The 16,210-nt window shown below is 39.0% G+C and overlaps 1 protein-coding gene across 42 annotated transcripts in view; it reads right to left on the bottom strand.

Annotated features, from left to right (window-relative positions):
- The window catches only part of SLMAP (sarcolemma associated protein), a 100,808-nt gene that overhangs the window by 7,520 nt on the left and 77,078 nt on the right, over window positions 1-16,210 (bottom strand). For 28 of the 42 annotated variants that reach the window (XM_083795244.1, XM_083795245.1, XM_083795249.1 and 25 more), the window contains 2 exons: window positions 14,645-14,779; window positions 8,339-10,269 (listed from right to left, as the gene is read on the bottom strand). In XM_083795244.1, the coding sequence (XP_083651370.1) occupies window positions 10,180-10,269; window positions 14,645-14,779 (225 nt within the window). In that variant the 3' untranslated portion in view covers window positions 8,339-10,179. Of the gene's footprint in view, window positions 1-8,338; window positions 10,270-11,292; window positions 11,383-14,644; window positions 14,780-16,210 lie in introns of those variants that run through there. The other 14 variants (XM_083795255.1, XM_083795248.1, XM_083795270.1 and 11 more) reach the window with 2 other exon arrangements.

The following is a 16,210-nucleotide window of genomic DNA, read 5'->3' as shown; positions in this document are numbered from 1 at the left end:
GCAGCAGGACAGCAGGCAGGGACCGAGGACATGGGGGTGCTCCTCCAAGGCCGTGAGAGGGCTTCCCTCCTCTGAAGCGGAACCCAGGAACACCCTCTCCTTCCCAGACCTGCTCGCCTCACCCTTCCCTTCCTGATGCCCCCCGCGCCTCTCCTCTGCATGCTGTGAGAACTTTCCCCAAACACACAGTTTCTCCCCCATTTCCTTCCTCTCAAGACACCCGGAGCTTCCTCCTGCAGCAAACCCTGCCGACCCGCTGCAGTGACACCGGCCAAGCCTCGCTTCCCAGGCCCTCGGCTGGTTGTCTGTGACCTGGGAACAGCCACACGAACAGCACGGGGCTGCTGGGGCGGTGAATTCAGAGACAGCACGGCTAAGGATGTGAGGGCTTTTACATGCTGAAGATGACAGGTAGATTATTTCAGCAAAAATAGCCTGACATCCTCGAGGAAAAACAGAAGCAGAAACTACTGGCAAGGACTCTCTCAAGAAAGCTGTAGGGGAAGTATTTTCCATCATGAAATGTGGGATAAAATGCATTTGAAATTTCTGTTTTGACATCTCAAGCTGTTACGGGAAGCCCCTTGTTGAAGGCAGTCAGTTTTGCATGCAATAAGCAGTGTAGCACCGAGACAGAAGAAAATTCCTTTCCAGTTTCAATGCCAGTGTAAAAGTTATTGAGAGGCAGCCAATTTATTTGGGGATGCTTTTTACACTGCCCATTGCAAACAAAGAGGTGCCTCAGCAGACATCTGCAGACACAGCAATTACCATTAATACCGACTCCAACTGCACCCTTTCAACACAGTGATTTTTAAAAGCCTGAAATGCTTTCAGTTTTGCCTGAATCCATCCCATTAAAACAGATCTGAGAAGCACAAGGCTTCATTCTGCTAAGACAGACTGCACAGGTGAGTTTTATACAGTGCCCTGCTACACCAAGCTGTTTCTGCTGTACTGTTCACTTGATTCAAAAATACAGGTAAACGCACGGCTTGGATGGCTGCTAGAATGTGTAGTTGTAAGATCAAAGTTGCATATGTACACTTAACACACAACTTGGACTCCAGCTGAAAGCCACAAGGCAGACTACAGGATACTGAGATACAAAAGACTGTGCTTTTCACCAGAGTGTAAATGTTCAGAGCGCAACCACGTGGGCACTGCTCAGGTTCAGTTCTCCCACCCTGGATACTTGGACATGCTGGAGCAGATGTAATCACATCTCTAAATGCTGCGCTTGGCTTGAGCTGCTTTTGAACAGGTGAGCTACCTGCATACAAGATTTGGATAGCAACAGACCTCAGGAGGATTGCCTTTCCATTTTTCACGTTCCACGAGACCTCTTTTCACTTTTTTTTCAGCTTGATTAGTCAGAACACGGAAGGGTGAAGCGGTGGTGTCCGTAACCAGCGTTAACAGGATGTGACTCCACCGTGACTCATCAGCCTCTTCATCCTCAATTGGAGACGGCTGCTTGCACATGTATTACTACCACCTATGGTAATCCTCGTCAAGACAAACAGGCAGCTTTGCACGCTTGTCTCACAGGTAGCAATGTTCCTCTTAAACAGTTATAACTTGGTATTTTCACAATATATTCATACCAAAAAGGACTGAAGATCTCCAATACATGCTCAAAATCTAAAAAAAGTAGCACAGCAGCTTCCCAATGAAATGTCCAAGCCAGCAGGATCTAGCTAAACCTGAATCCCACTTACAGTACATGAAATAAAAAAAGTTGACCCGTATAATTGCAGAATATAACTAAATACCCAATTATTGATCTTTATTTTTATTTTTGGTTTTGGTTTTAAAACTTACCATGCTTTAATATTCTTCAGTGAAATGTTTTTCATTGGAACTGGAAAACATTTACATTAAACAAACCAAATTAACACCACTGTTATATGAGTTTGTGTGCATATGAGTAGAATTGAGATGCTTTTGAGAAAGATCTCTGCCAGTTCAACAGCTGCATCTTCCATCCTGATACACATTTCATCAATGCTTCATCGATGAGTTTCCTTGCCCACCTAAGGGCGCTCAGTAGCAAAGACTCCCAGCAGACCCAGACCCACTTCCCGAGCAGATGCAGGATCCTGTGCATCTGATAAAGAGATTCATTTCCACCAAAGAAATATCCCCAAAGCACTCTTTCTGATGGAATTATTCCAGTATTTGTTACTTAATTACTGGGGAAAGCATCAGCTTGGAACAAATATACATATTTTTTTACCACTCTCTCTAGATTTGAAATGAGAAACACCTTTTAAGTCACAACATTTTTGCTGCTTTGCTATTAAAAATCTCCTCCTGAACAGGGGCACGGATGTACTTGGGAACACCCTCCCTCACTGCGCACACAGCGTAAGGTAATAATAAGGGAGACTGTTAATCACCTGTTATTGGCTAGGACATAACTGAGAACATATAAACATGATATTATGCAGCAGGTGTGTGATGGCAGCAACATGAAATTTGCTGTTTAAACAGACTGATGAGAGCCCTTTACATCTGAACATTTTGGAAGCTAGGGAGGACTTATAATTCAGAGAAATCTCGGAGGAAGGACGTACAGGCGTACTGCTGGTGGAACATGTAGGGCCAGGACAGCAGAGACGCCGACACCCGGCCAACCCCAATCAGCAAGCGTAATGAAAATGACCGTGAAGTTGCTGCAGGCTACGTGTTCACTTACATGCCATTGCAATAAGTATGAAATGGGAAAAAATACTGAGCAATACATTTCTATTACAATGCCCAGCCACAGTCAGATCAGAGTTAAATTCTGCAACACAGAAACTGCCAATGAACTTGACTGCTATATACAATTGAAAAGCACACCTTCAATATCACATCTAAGCAGCCTGTAATACTGATACTGAATTCTCAGGAACAAGAAAACCTTATCACCACTTTCCACCCATAGAATTACTCACAAAAAAAAACTAATTCAGTGTTTGTCTGCTTGGTCTAAGGATGAGTACTTTGCACTGGCATCTGGGAGACAGGCATCCAAGGCAAAGTTACTGGCAGGCAGAGTAATATCTGCTACCAACAACATCCGTGAAAAGCAGTTAGAGATGTTTAACACTATAGGCTTTTTTTCTTTAAAAGCCAACATCTACTGCACCTGGTAGAATGTTTTAACGTTAACTCAAAATTTAACTTTTTAGAAAGAGAAACAGAAAAGAGACAAGCTAGCTAGGCTTTTACACCACGACTTGTCAGGGCCTGGCGTGCAACCATGCTAACTCAAACCCCAGCCTGGGCTGGATCCAAAGCATGCAGCAAACATGGAAGAGACTTCCCTCCATGAAAATACTAGAAAATATACTGTGAGAATACCTCCACTGCCGCAGCTCGCCGAGAGCCACCTGCCTGCCCTCAGTGAGTGCCCTTCTGCCGAGCCAGCACTGATCAGAACCGCACAGGTACACCGGATTTACAGCACAGGTTAGCAGCTGTAGGCTTTTCAGTTTTCTTATAGGATGATCCATGAATGATGTCCCCAAATCTGTGAAAGATGTCACTAAACAACAGGCAATGCCTGCACAAACTGGGGCTGCACTCGCACCCTGCACCAAGTACCTCCAGCCCATCTTGCCCTGGGTTTGCGTGCAAAAACAAGCACTGCTTGGAGCCCTGCTTTACCTCGAAGCAAGGGAGGAAACGTCGTGTGTCTGTGAACCCCAGTTGTACCAAATAAACAGGTAATTAAATCCCAATTTATTTTAAAAGTAAGTTTTAACTGGTTTCCTTAAAGAATTGTTGTCTGTTGCAATAAAGCAGTGCTGCATGTTACTGGGAAAACGTAGAGTGCTGAAATTTGGAGTTAGGCTGAATGAAAGACCATGTACAATACAAATCAACTTTCTGCTGTGTTGTAGGTTTATTCTTGTAAATTTTACTGTTTATTCATCCCAAAAGATATTGTATATTCGGAACATTTTAAATACGAGTTACTATATTCTTCAAGACAAGTATTGTTGCTGCATCAAAACTGATGACACATCCAATAAAGTATTTTCCAGAGTAAGAACTCCTAACAAGAAATATAAATATAATATTGACATAATGGTTTAACATGAAAAGATTAAAATAACTCCATTCCATACCGAAGCCCTTACTTAAACACTCGTGTGTGTGTGGTGATTCTAAGGAATTCCTATCAGAGGTTACTGAAACAAATATGAGCTAGATTTTGGATAAATTTTATTCCAATGGAACAGAACGATCGCTTTTCTCTCGTTACTCATCAGGTTTGAGAAAATTACTTAAGCTTTGGTTTATCTTCATCAGATATGACAAAGAGAGAACACGCTTCGAGGCACACCTGCATTTTCAATATATCTCCTGCCATAATGAAATAATTACATCTCCATACTAACCTTCCTTTGCATGGTTGCTAAACGCAAGCAATTGCAATCTACTTTACCACACGCAAGCGCAGTCTCAAAGAGCAGTTATACGCATGCACACGTACCCTTGGTGCATTAGAAGTGTTACATTGCCAGCACTGGAAATAACGCTCAGACAGTGTCTGTAGGTTGAAAAATTTAGACAGTCACATGAATAATTTGGAATTAGAAATGCCTTTGAGAGGCAAGTGGCAGTAACAAGCAGCAATATAGCTAGGAGAAAAGGAAAAGACAATATGGTCTTGGGAAAATGATGGGTTCTGCTTCACCTCTAATCGAATCACAAATCACATTGTGTACAGAATGCGAGAACGTAGAATAATTTATACATAAAGCATTTTTTAAAAAATAAAATTCAATTTTTGTAAGTTTTTTAAAAAGCAAATTTATTGGTGTTACTATACCAAGACTTCTGTAAGTCATTTGACAGCCCAATAAAAACGATCACTACATTACTAGCACTGCTACTAATAATCCAGATTAAGAAACAGCTGACATTGCAAAAACGAAGTGAAGTAATCATTGTGTGTTTTCTCTACTGTCCTGCAGAGATCTGGGATTTGGCTCACTCCCATTCAACAGTTTTTGATCAATAATGTAGAAAAGCTTCAACAGTCATTGCTGTTAAAACCCGAAAGGAAAAAAAAAAGACAAACCAAACAAAGAATAACAAAACCAAAAAACCACTGATGATGTGGTGAACAGTAATGGGAACAGCTTTCTGTCTTGTGCTGCCCACTTACAGCAGTTACTGCTGAACAATCCTGCAGTCAGATACCACGCGGCTGGAGCAATGTGAGGAATGCACGGACTTGATTCGCAAGATTAAAATCCAAATGTTAGAGAAGCCAGTGAATACCAGAAAGGTCCTGGGGATCTGGTAGGCAGCCAAACAGGATTATCAGAGTGGGATACAAAACGTATTATTTATCCCATGTTAGTAGGTTGTCACTGTAAGAGCATGTTCTGTTCTGGCATCCCTTCCAAAAAAATAATGCTCATACAATTAGATATAAATTTAGAAGCTGACAACAAAAATCGGAGGAATGAAGAAAAAAATTCAACTCAATCCATTCATATAAAATAATATTAGAAGGTATTTTGATCATGGTGTGTCAAATCTCTGGATCAGGACATTTGCAGTAGTAGAACATCCTCTAAAAGATATATTGAAATCTAACAGCTGGGAGCCAAAACCAGATGAATTTAAGCTTTTTTTTTTTTAAATGAAGAGTACAGTAATTGCTCAAGTAACTTACCTAGAGAGGTGACCAATTCTTTTCCTGAAGTTCTTAAATCAAGATTTCTTTCTAAAATATGTGCTGTAGTTTAACTTGACGTTATGTTTCTGACATTAAAATCAGTGAAGTTTTATGACTGCGATACCCAGAGCAGTAATCAGATATGAATTCTCTCCACTTTTGAATGAATGGAAATTTGAGTCTCTGATGGCCATTACCACTGAAACTTTTGTTTCTTTTGCTAGTTTGCCTTCTACATTTCCATGCCAAATTCTGGTAATATGGTAGCAGTTTTTAAAGCAGTAATGTGTGCAACCCTTTCCCAGCAGAAGAATCTGGCTCTCTGGGCAAATCTTTGCTTACTAATTTGAAATAGCTGGCACAAAATAAAAACCCAGGGAAGCAGGAAGGACCGGGAGACACATACTGCAGCCTGATTCCTGCCAGAGGAGGACAGACAGAAGGATGGAAGAAAGGAAAGATGGAAGGAAGAAAGGAAGGAAGGAACTGTGCATCCAGAAGTGCACACACAGAGGGACTGGGAACAGCAAGGCACCTGGATCTGAGGAATTCAGCACAGTTGTTTGCTAAAAACAGATCACCCTTAGAACAGATCCAGAGGTATACACTTGGAAGACAGAAGGGGAGAGAGGGAATATAGCTTCTAATTCTTTCCTATGACCTACTGATATTTAAAAGAAAATTCAAACTCTTGAAACAAGTTGCTAAGGGCAGATGAAAAACCAGAGGGGATAAAAGGCCCCAGGGGGAAACCAGACAACCTGCTGCAGAGCTGGTGTGAGCTACAGCAGCCTCCCGAAAGCCCCTGGGGTTAGGGTGACCTGGTGTTTTAAAGCACTCGGGTGCTGCTGGTGGAATGAATCTGCAGCAGGGCATTTATTACAGAGAAGATTGAAGCTGAAGAAATGACTCTTGCCAACGATAGAGCCACACAGATTAAGGCAGGAGAAATTCAAAATGTTACGTAAAGCACCCTGAAAATTTGAACAGATGATATACTTCAGAAGACTTGATTGAAAAAAATTTAAGAATATACCCTCAAAATACACCTTTGCCTCAGCTATCAGTCATTTGACACTAAATGTCCCTAAGACTGTTTTATGAGAAAACTCTGCAATACATTGTGCAGGCTCACAACTCTCTAGCACCAAAACATCCAGAGAATCTGGAATAAGGGTCAGGAAGACACTGGAAGAACACCTTTAGTTCAGCTGCAAGGAACAGCAAAGTTACAGTATAGTTTTTATGTTGTACATCAAATACCTGTTGCTGTAGTAGTCCCCAGGAAGGCAGAATTGCTATTAGAACTTAATAATAATAAAAAGAAGTGCCTCATCAAGATTCCAGAGAAAAACTGAAGAAGCATTTGGATATTTTATTATGATAAATCTTCCAAATTGAACTATTAACCAATAAAATAACTCTCAGATGTATCTTCCTAGTATGAGAAACCTTTTTAAAACCTCAGAGTTCGGTTCAAGCTCAGAGCACTTATTTTACAAGTAGATTCAGAGCATCTTAAATGCTTGTGAAAAGCTGCTCTTGTTGCAGAAATTCCAAGGCTTAGCTAATCAAGCCTCAAAACTAAAAAAGAAAAAATCTGAATGTAAAAGAGCACAGATATTTACCATAAACAACACAATGAAAACCAGCTGAAAAGAGAGGTTTGTGGACAGACTGCTTACAAAACTCCACTTGCTGCTTTAGTGTCAACACACTGGAGAACAGTAACTTCCCATTCCCCAGCCCTTCTCCAGGGATTCTCAGGGAGTGAACTGTGCTGATTCCTGATCATTTTGAACATGCAAATGTCAAGAACTCCTGGGAAAGGCCATGTATTAGGGAAACACAGGTATAATTGTAAGCATGAGCACCCATGCAATGTGTACTACGCATCTGTGTATGCAATGTAAATATGCACACATGCACGTAATTAATCTTTCTCCTTTAATACAGCCATGTTGGGTCTCAAATTTCAGCTCTCTGATGCACTAAAGATTTCTGAAAACACAACATTTGTCTTTAATACAAAACCAGGCCTACGTCACAGGCAGCGTTGCTCAGTATGGGGCACCCGTTGGCAGTGGGGGCCCCCCACCGATGTGGGTCCAAAGGAACTCAGCCCCTTCCCCACTGCGAGCCACGAGGGACTCCTGCTCCTGGCCTCTGCTCCACCTCCTCACACCACATCTACATGCTACCCGCAGGGAGGAGGGAAGAGGATCAGTTGGAAAAGTGGCTGAAAGGGACAACCGGAGAGTGCAGGATGCTGAGGAACAGAGGCAGCATCAGGCTCCCTTCCCCCAGAAGGGCTTTCCATATCTGCAGCCACTGCTCCTGCAATCTCATGACCTCTGCCACAGGCGCAATCCAGCTTTCAGCTGTAAAAACTTTATTATTTTCTCCCCGGCAAGAATGCTCCCAAGTTCTTCAAGGCCCTCTCCTCCCCCCTTTCTTTCTGAAAGCCACAGACAGGAGAGAGATCAGCTAGACAAAAACTTAAACCAGTGCAAATGTGAAATACAATGTAAAAAAAGTCTTGATATTACTGAACATGCTGCAGACATTGTGCCTAGTAATTGTGGCAACATCTAGCACAAAAGAAACTTAGCATGAGTATTGTTTTCAAATGAGATTCAACTCAAACATGCATAGGGAGAGTAAAGTTATTTTATTAAATCATGCACATCACGTGTGTTAGTGCAAATAGTTTAATCTGTACTCCAGAAATTCTATTGTATTTTTATATCTTTACAAAATAGATTTAAAACAATTATTTACTTTAAAAAAATGTAATTCTGAAGTTAAGCATTTCAGAACAATATTTGCAATAACCTATATACAAGAGGTACTGAGTACCACTGGCATACGAGTGTTCTGTGGTTGGGTGGCCTCCTGCAACTGAAAATGATGAAATGAATGAACTAAATGACAATATTTTCTACAAGTCACTTGTGGACTTTTTTCCATAACTAATAATCCTCCCAATAGCAAATCCCATGTAACTTAAGATAGAATCTTTGATTAAAGGACAATGACCCTCAAAACTTTACAAGGTAAATTATATACTAAATTTCTATTTAAATATTTAAACTACCTGTTGATTGCCTTAGAATTGTTTAAAGCCAATTCAATTGTTGAGATTATCTCCCTATGTTGAAGTTTCCTTTAGCAGAGCCATTTTACTTTACCATTCTTTAACATATTATTTAAGTCTTTAATAAACTTTTTTGACAGAACTGTTGAGCTGAACAAGACAACTAGAGTCTACATTTAATTCAGCACTAACTACAGTGATTCCCACCAAAAGTCAGCAAAAAGCAATAGGCATAGTACTTGGATAAGGAAAATAAACTTTGTGATGGGGACCACTGCATCGTACTTACAGCCATAGGATGAGGATGCACAAAATTCTACTACCAAATTAAAATCACATTCACCTGACAATACGTTACCAGGTGTATGATTCCAATTTTGTAGTATTTTATGTATCTTAGAATTTTTTCAGCTAATCACACTGTTGCAGTTCTCTTAATGAAGTTATGTCAATAAAAGCTTAATTAAAGAGTTTCTCCAGCTCATCAGAAAGTATCAAATGACTGAAAAAATAAATCGATACAATGTGATATGTGAGAAAGTATTCATACTTTTAAAGAACGCACCTCTTTAAATATATGAAATTTAATAAATTACATTCAAACTAAAGTTAACGTGAGTTGAACCACTGCACTATGTCCATCAAATGACCAAGTATTTGCTCCCAGAAATACCTTAGCTCACTCAAGAACACACACATGCTTATACTCGCACACGCGCACACTAAATAATCTAGGCTGGTCTCCACCATCAGTATCTCTATCTCTTTAAGGCTGGACATGAATTGTGTTTATTCCCCAAAAGTCATTAATAAAGCAATCCTTATCAAAGAAAAATATGTTTCCTTCAAAAGGCGTGATAAGAGAAGTTTTCTTAAGTCTTGTTCCCAACAGCTCAGTGACTAACAGCAAGTAAAATGGTACACTAGTTTAAAAAAAAGTCATACTGAAAGGCACTGAGCACACTGCATCCGTTTTCCAAGTATCTGCAAGGTTACTTGGCATGGGTATCCAAATCAGAAATGTGTTTTTCCTTTTAAATCTGGCAATCAGATTCTAAAGCACGTGTCTGCAAACCTAGCTATTATAAATAATTTGGTACCAAGAAGCCTACTTTAGGCCACCAATATAGTATTCAGAATCCCAACATACTAATTTAAAACTTGCATGAAATTGTAAGCAAAAATATTGCTCACAGTATGATGAATCACAATTTTATTCCCTCTTTATAGACAGATACATTTTATACAGTTTAAAGCAAATGACCCTACTGCTGTTCTCACGCGGAGCTGTGCTGTATTAAGAGGTAAAAAGGAAGAGAATTAATCTGTTTTCCCTCAGTATATGAATGTTGCCAGCTTCTAAAGGGAGGACGGTGTATGGATTCAACAACAGTTCTCATGGAGAAGCTCTGGTTAGGCCTGGGTACAGCACCACGGCTGTTACAGCAACCAAAGCTGCCATCACAGGCATCCAAGGCCATTGTCTCTGTGTGGAAAGAAAAAAAAAATCAATATCATATTTGTTCTAATTCATACTAATCAGTTTACCCCATGGTTCCTGAAAGTCCTGAGTACCTGTTGATAGGCATCACTAAAATGTTACCCACGAGCCCTACTGCAGGCTAGTCCTGACTTGGAGGGGCACAGTGACCCGTGCTGCTTTGGCAAAGGGAGTTCCACAGCTCTTCACGACTGAAGGTCACCAGGAGAACCAGTTCCGTATTTCCAGCTTCGTTACCGTACGCACCTCAAAGAAATCTGCTATTAAACACGTGAGGGCTTAAGATGTTTAAAACATCACTTGAGCGAAGCAATTGCTAGCCAGGTGTACGTAGTACTGACATCTTTAACTTGGCTTTCGAAGGTTCAAACCCGGATCTATGAAGTTAGTTCATAACAGATCCTAACAAAATCATTTCCAACGGACTGTCACGACATTTTATGACGACAATAAGAGAAGGACACACTGGGAGACGTTAGAGGAAATGCAAGCTGAGAGGTCAGAATACAAACCAACCACCTATTTCTCATCTTGGTTTTATCCCATCTTCTTCACAGCCATAGTGAGAAAAATAAGGGTTTAAAGCCAGAGAGGAATTTCTTAGTCCGTAAATAAGAACTGAAGCTTGTTGACTTTTATTATTTAAAGGCAAACTCTTCATTTTTTCATAGTTAATTAAGCAATTAAACTTTCTTCCAGGCCCTAGCATCACAGCATTGTGCAAAAGGTAGCCCATTTGCTAAAGACAAACTGAGACCAAGTTAGAAGAGGCACATTCAGAACCAGTTAGAATGGAATTCATTGTTAGAATTGAAGAAATCAGACAGATGTTAAGTGATTAGTTGATCGCTCAGCTCATCAGTATCAACAGAATGGCAATATTAAATGTAGGGTTTGCTTCAGGTAAAGAAATACCTGTGAGCATTTCACCATGCACTATTTTATACAGAAATGGCACATACAGGTGAGAGGGACAAACATACATCGACTGAACAGTAGTGCTTGTACCTTTCGCTACCACAATGGGCCGTAACACCAATACAGGAAAGCCAGGATTAGGCCGATGAATACGGCTGGGACGGGTTGTAATATGGAAGGCTAAAGAAGGGAAGGGATATTAAAAATCACTTTGTGCTATAAATCAATCAGGTAAAGATGATTTAGAGAGGGGAAAATAAGTCAGTGAGGTTTGTTTTAAATGAAATGTATTAAAGACATCTAACACAATACAGCATTATCTAATCTGGTATACAAAGTTAGTACACCGTTCTACTCAAATGAACAGGAATGTTTAAAAATAAAGGGAAGGAGGCAGAAAATGTTCTAAGAAACTTCATCTCAACTTGGAATTTGCCTGTATCTTCATTCTATTTTGTTTGTTTTGTTTTTTGTTTTTCTTTTCTGAGTGATAGGAAATCCAAACTGGATTTCTTAAGGGAGAAAGACTCATACCAGGTATTAAATTTTTCAGCTGCTTTTTCATTCCACCTTTCTCATTTTCCATCACCAGCCTCCAGGAAAAACAATCTTTTTCCTTCATTAATGAATTAATTACAACTATGTCCACAGGCAAACCCAGTAGTTCAGACATTTCTGTAAGGTTATAGCATGACTGTACATTCAGCACCAAGGTACTATGAATCAGGGAAGTATATTGCTGTTAGAGACACCACAAAGATCAGCATCTCTGGCAGGGCATCAGCCTTGTGAGCAAATGCAATTCTAAAAATTGATCCAATGATGCAGCTGGGCCAAACTACCAGCTAGCAAGACTTCAGGGTTCATTTAGCTTATGCTTTTATTAGAAGAATCTAAATATTTTCTCAATTATTTTCAGTTAACTGTAAACTACTTCACATGTTAGATATATAGCCTCTATCCTTAAAATGATAAACTAGAAGCAAAAATGGACCTAATTTCTTTTTCAGCTGTCCTTGGAAGACATCTGCTTTCTCTGCATCTTAACCTATCTATATATTTGTGCACACACACAGACACACAGAGGTTAAGTTCAAACCATGCTTTGTATTTTCTTAACTTTTTTGTGCTGAAGCCACCCTGATTTCTTTCAGCCAAATAAATACATGATCAATTCAGGTTTGAAGACTTCTAAAACATTGTGATTGAAAAACAGAATCTCACAAATCATGTGCAACTCAAAGTAATTTCCATGCAGTATTAATTTTTTTTTTTGTCATTGGTGCCACAAATCACAGTGCCATCTTCCCACAGAAAGCACATGGGTAGAAATAATCACAGCAGTGTTCAAAAAAGCGCCAAAAGTTTAAGTCAACCAGAGCAGCTAATGTTCTCAAACCATTCACATAAATAAATCCATCGTATGAAGCGCATCAGGAAATAATCAGTGACTACAAACATGCAAGCACAAGTAGTACACCACACTGCTAAGCGGTTCAGAACACAAAGCTTTTTTTTTTTTTTTTTAAAGTAAACTTCATCCTTCCTAAAGGGAAAGTATAAAACCTTAATATTTAAATGGTATTCTAAATGGAAAAGAGAAGCCTTCTCTTTTCTAACATTTATTAGTTTACCAGACAACCTTATAGATTTGTTTATTTATCAGCAACACACATTCAAGTGTGGGGGCATCTTCACAAATGAGACAGATGACAAATATTCACCACATTAAATGAAGTGGCCTCCAAATGATTAAATTTCCCCACTCATGAACTTATCAAAATACGTAAAAAATTCTCCTTATTGCTGAAGAGCACTTAACTAGGTGCTTCATCAAAAACATGCATCCTCTATTAGAATATGAAGATATGCAAAAACTCAGATATAGATGGGCTACAAAAAGGAACAAATCCCACACTGGGAAGTCACTTTCTGTGGGACACTGCCCTAAAGAATGAAGTAACGGATAATGTTTCCAGTAAAAAGGGGACAAGAGTACTTGAAAAATTAGAGTTTGGAGCTCAGCCCAGTATCCATGATGCTTCAAATAATCCACAAGATAGACATATTTTACATTGCTGATTGTGAGTAATGCTCGCTTGGATAAGCAAGCTTGTCCTGCGAGTCCTTATATGGTTGGATGCTCTTCATACCCTGACCTCCGGGCTTCAACTCTTGTAGCTCCTCTGGAAACAGATTTTGGCAACTGGTCTAGTTCCTCATTTCATTTAAACACCCACCTCAAATTCTTCCTAAAAAAAGTCCCTTACCTCACAAGCTTTCATCTGGTACTCCAATTCCCCTCGCAGTATTTTTCTTCCTTCAACTACCCCCCTTTTTCACTAATCACCTTAGGGCTGCGATTAGTGTTTTAACAGAACAGGAAGTCTCACATTCACAATTATTTCATTATGGTCTCTTCTATTAGAAAGTTCTGGTTTGTTTATTTCTGCACATCTGTCTATTTCAGTAACTCAACATTGTTTTGGCATTGCAGAAGAATTCTAAAAAGGAAGCAGGTTCCAAGAGGATATTAGCATCATAGTCATGATAACAGCTTTGAGTTCTTTACATCTTTGTTTAACTATGTCAGAGGTTTACTTTCAGTAAGTAGGCTATGGTAAGAGTATTCATATCAACTTTGGGCATGTAGCATACAGCTGATTTTAGAGGATAATACCTGTAAACTTTTTATTTTGTACTGACTACTACAGGAGTTGTTGACCCATCACAGATCATGGCAGCAGTACAGGAAGACAAACTGGCCATCCCAGAGCAGTAAGATATCTAAAAAGGCTATAATTACCTTCTAACACATCTGCCACGCTTAACATTTGGAGGATCTCAGAAGCCTCATCGTAAGAAAAAGCTGTCCCTAGCTGTAAACTTAATTCTAATGATAGAACCTCTCAAATTAATTGTAGCAGAAAAGATTTCCATTAGTGAATAGAAAGAATGGTTCAACTACATGTATAAAGCATGAGCTGACCAGGGATAATCACTGTTAAGAAGCATAAGCAAGAGTGAGGAGGGAACAAACATAATATTCACTAATAAATAAAATAAAAGCATCTCGAAGAAGGTTGCTTAACTCTTTTGGACCCAGGTTTCTCAGCTTTTACTTATGTATCAGTCTCTGAAATTAGAAAGTTTTGCCTAGTTCTGGTTCACGATTAGTTAAGCTGGATTATTTCAATACAGCAGATATCTAAGGCCATACTTAAAACTGTCATGGAGCTGTAAATTTAACTTGCATGCATAATTGTACCGGTGTAATGACCTGCAAATTTGCATAGGTAGTACCAGAATGGAATTTTGCATATGATATGGTACATGGACCTTTTGTTAAAGCCAGCCTTTTCTATTCAACACTTAGGTGTTCTCTCAATCAACAAAATTGGTGTCATAACCAGACTTCCCCAAATATTTTGGACAGACTTACATTGTTTCCTTTTTCTTGTAGCAGCTTCAGGTTTTCTTTACACTGTTTAAGCTCTTCTGTGATTGACTGTTTTTCTTGCTCAGCCATCTCATACTTCGCCTTCAGTTCTGAGAGCGCTACCTGTGTTCTTTCATACTAAATGCAAAAAGAAAGAAGGCTGCAGATTTCTGGACATCTGTAAGCATGCTTACAATTGCTTAGCACCCAGCTTTCTTTTCTGCCCAGCATAACTTGCCTTGGATCAGAACACTCTCTATTAATAAAAGCAAGACAAAAATATATTTTTTTTTTAAATGAAGATTTTGTTCCTGTCTTTGAAAAACTAGGACTCCTTGTATGCTTTTTCAGGATAATTAAGCGTAAATTCTGTGTTTATGTATAACATGATACAAAGAAGTGTAATAAATTTCATGCTAGATATGTAATGATCTCCCCTGCTACTGGAGGAGAAAACACAACTCACTTAATGACTAAACAGGCAGCAACAACATTACAACTTGCTTCAGAATCAGAAAGATTATTAGAGGTCACGTTACTAACAAAAATTCACAAGTAGATAGAATTAACAAATTAAGTCTAGAAACACAGATTAACTAGCTACATTTCTATATTAGGTTTCAAATATTTTAAGTGTCCAGAGCTTCAAAAATTTTCCACTTCAGACAAATGTAGCACCTGCCCATGCTGTATGACATTAAGAACATACAAGTGCAATAGTTCAGAATGAGCTCACCATTATCTCTCATTAAATAATCAATAACATTTTTATATTACTTGAGAGGATTCTTTTGCAGACAAATTTTGCCTGACTTGGAACTTCTTAGGAATATATTCACAGACAGCAAATCACTGAATAGAAAAGAATGTGTTTCTTTTTACCCGGGACATTCTAGAAGTAAACTACATTTTTAGTAGACTGTCACACATATTCTGAAAAAAATCACTGCATTGAGTACTGTGTCCTTTTCCAGAAAGCTTGCTCATACTCAACTGTGCCGAGTCCTTCCCAGAGCGAACAATTTACGTGCTGTACCAGTAACAATACAGTAACATGACATCTATCAATAATAATCATGGACAACAGTGCATGAAGAAATTAATATGAACGGTTCACAATTAACACATCTTCATGCTAACCTCAGAACTCAAGGCTAACACACAGCTTATCAACTCTTGCAATGATTTCCAAAGCAAAGAAATATGAAGTAAATTAACTCATCTCTCTTATCAAACAATTACTTATTAGCATATGGGACAGAACTGTAAGAGCTATAAAGACAAAACAAGATACAGGGGAATAAGGAGTCCTTTACATTTCAATAGTGGTCTTACAACTATGCTGATCAGTCAAATAGGTGCAAAAATCAACATTTTGTATGAAGCAAATAAAACTTTTTCCCACACACCAAAATCAATCGTAAGAGAAGGAAAGGCATTTTAAAAAAATAATATGCCACAATTCTTACTGTGGATTAAGTATAAACAATATGGGGACAATGCATCTCGTCTTTCTATCTTATGGACAGTTTCTCCTTTTTCAAACTTGCATTCAATTTTCTCTACAGA

The sequence above is a fragment of the Anser anser genome (assembly GCF_964211835.1).
Source record: "Anser anser genome assembly, chromosome: 12".
NCBI lineage: Eukaryota > Metazoa > Chordata > Aves > Anseriformes > Anatidae > Anser > Anser anser.
Note: the sequence above shows the minus strand (reverse complement) of the source record. Positions and strands in the feature narration are given on the sequence as shown.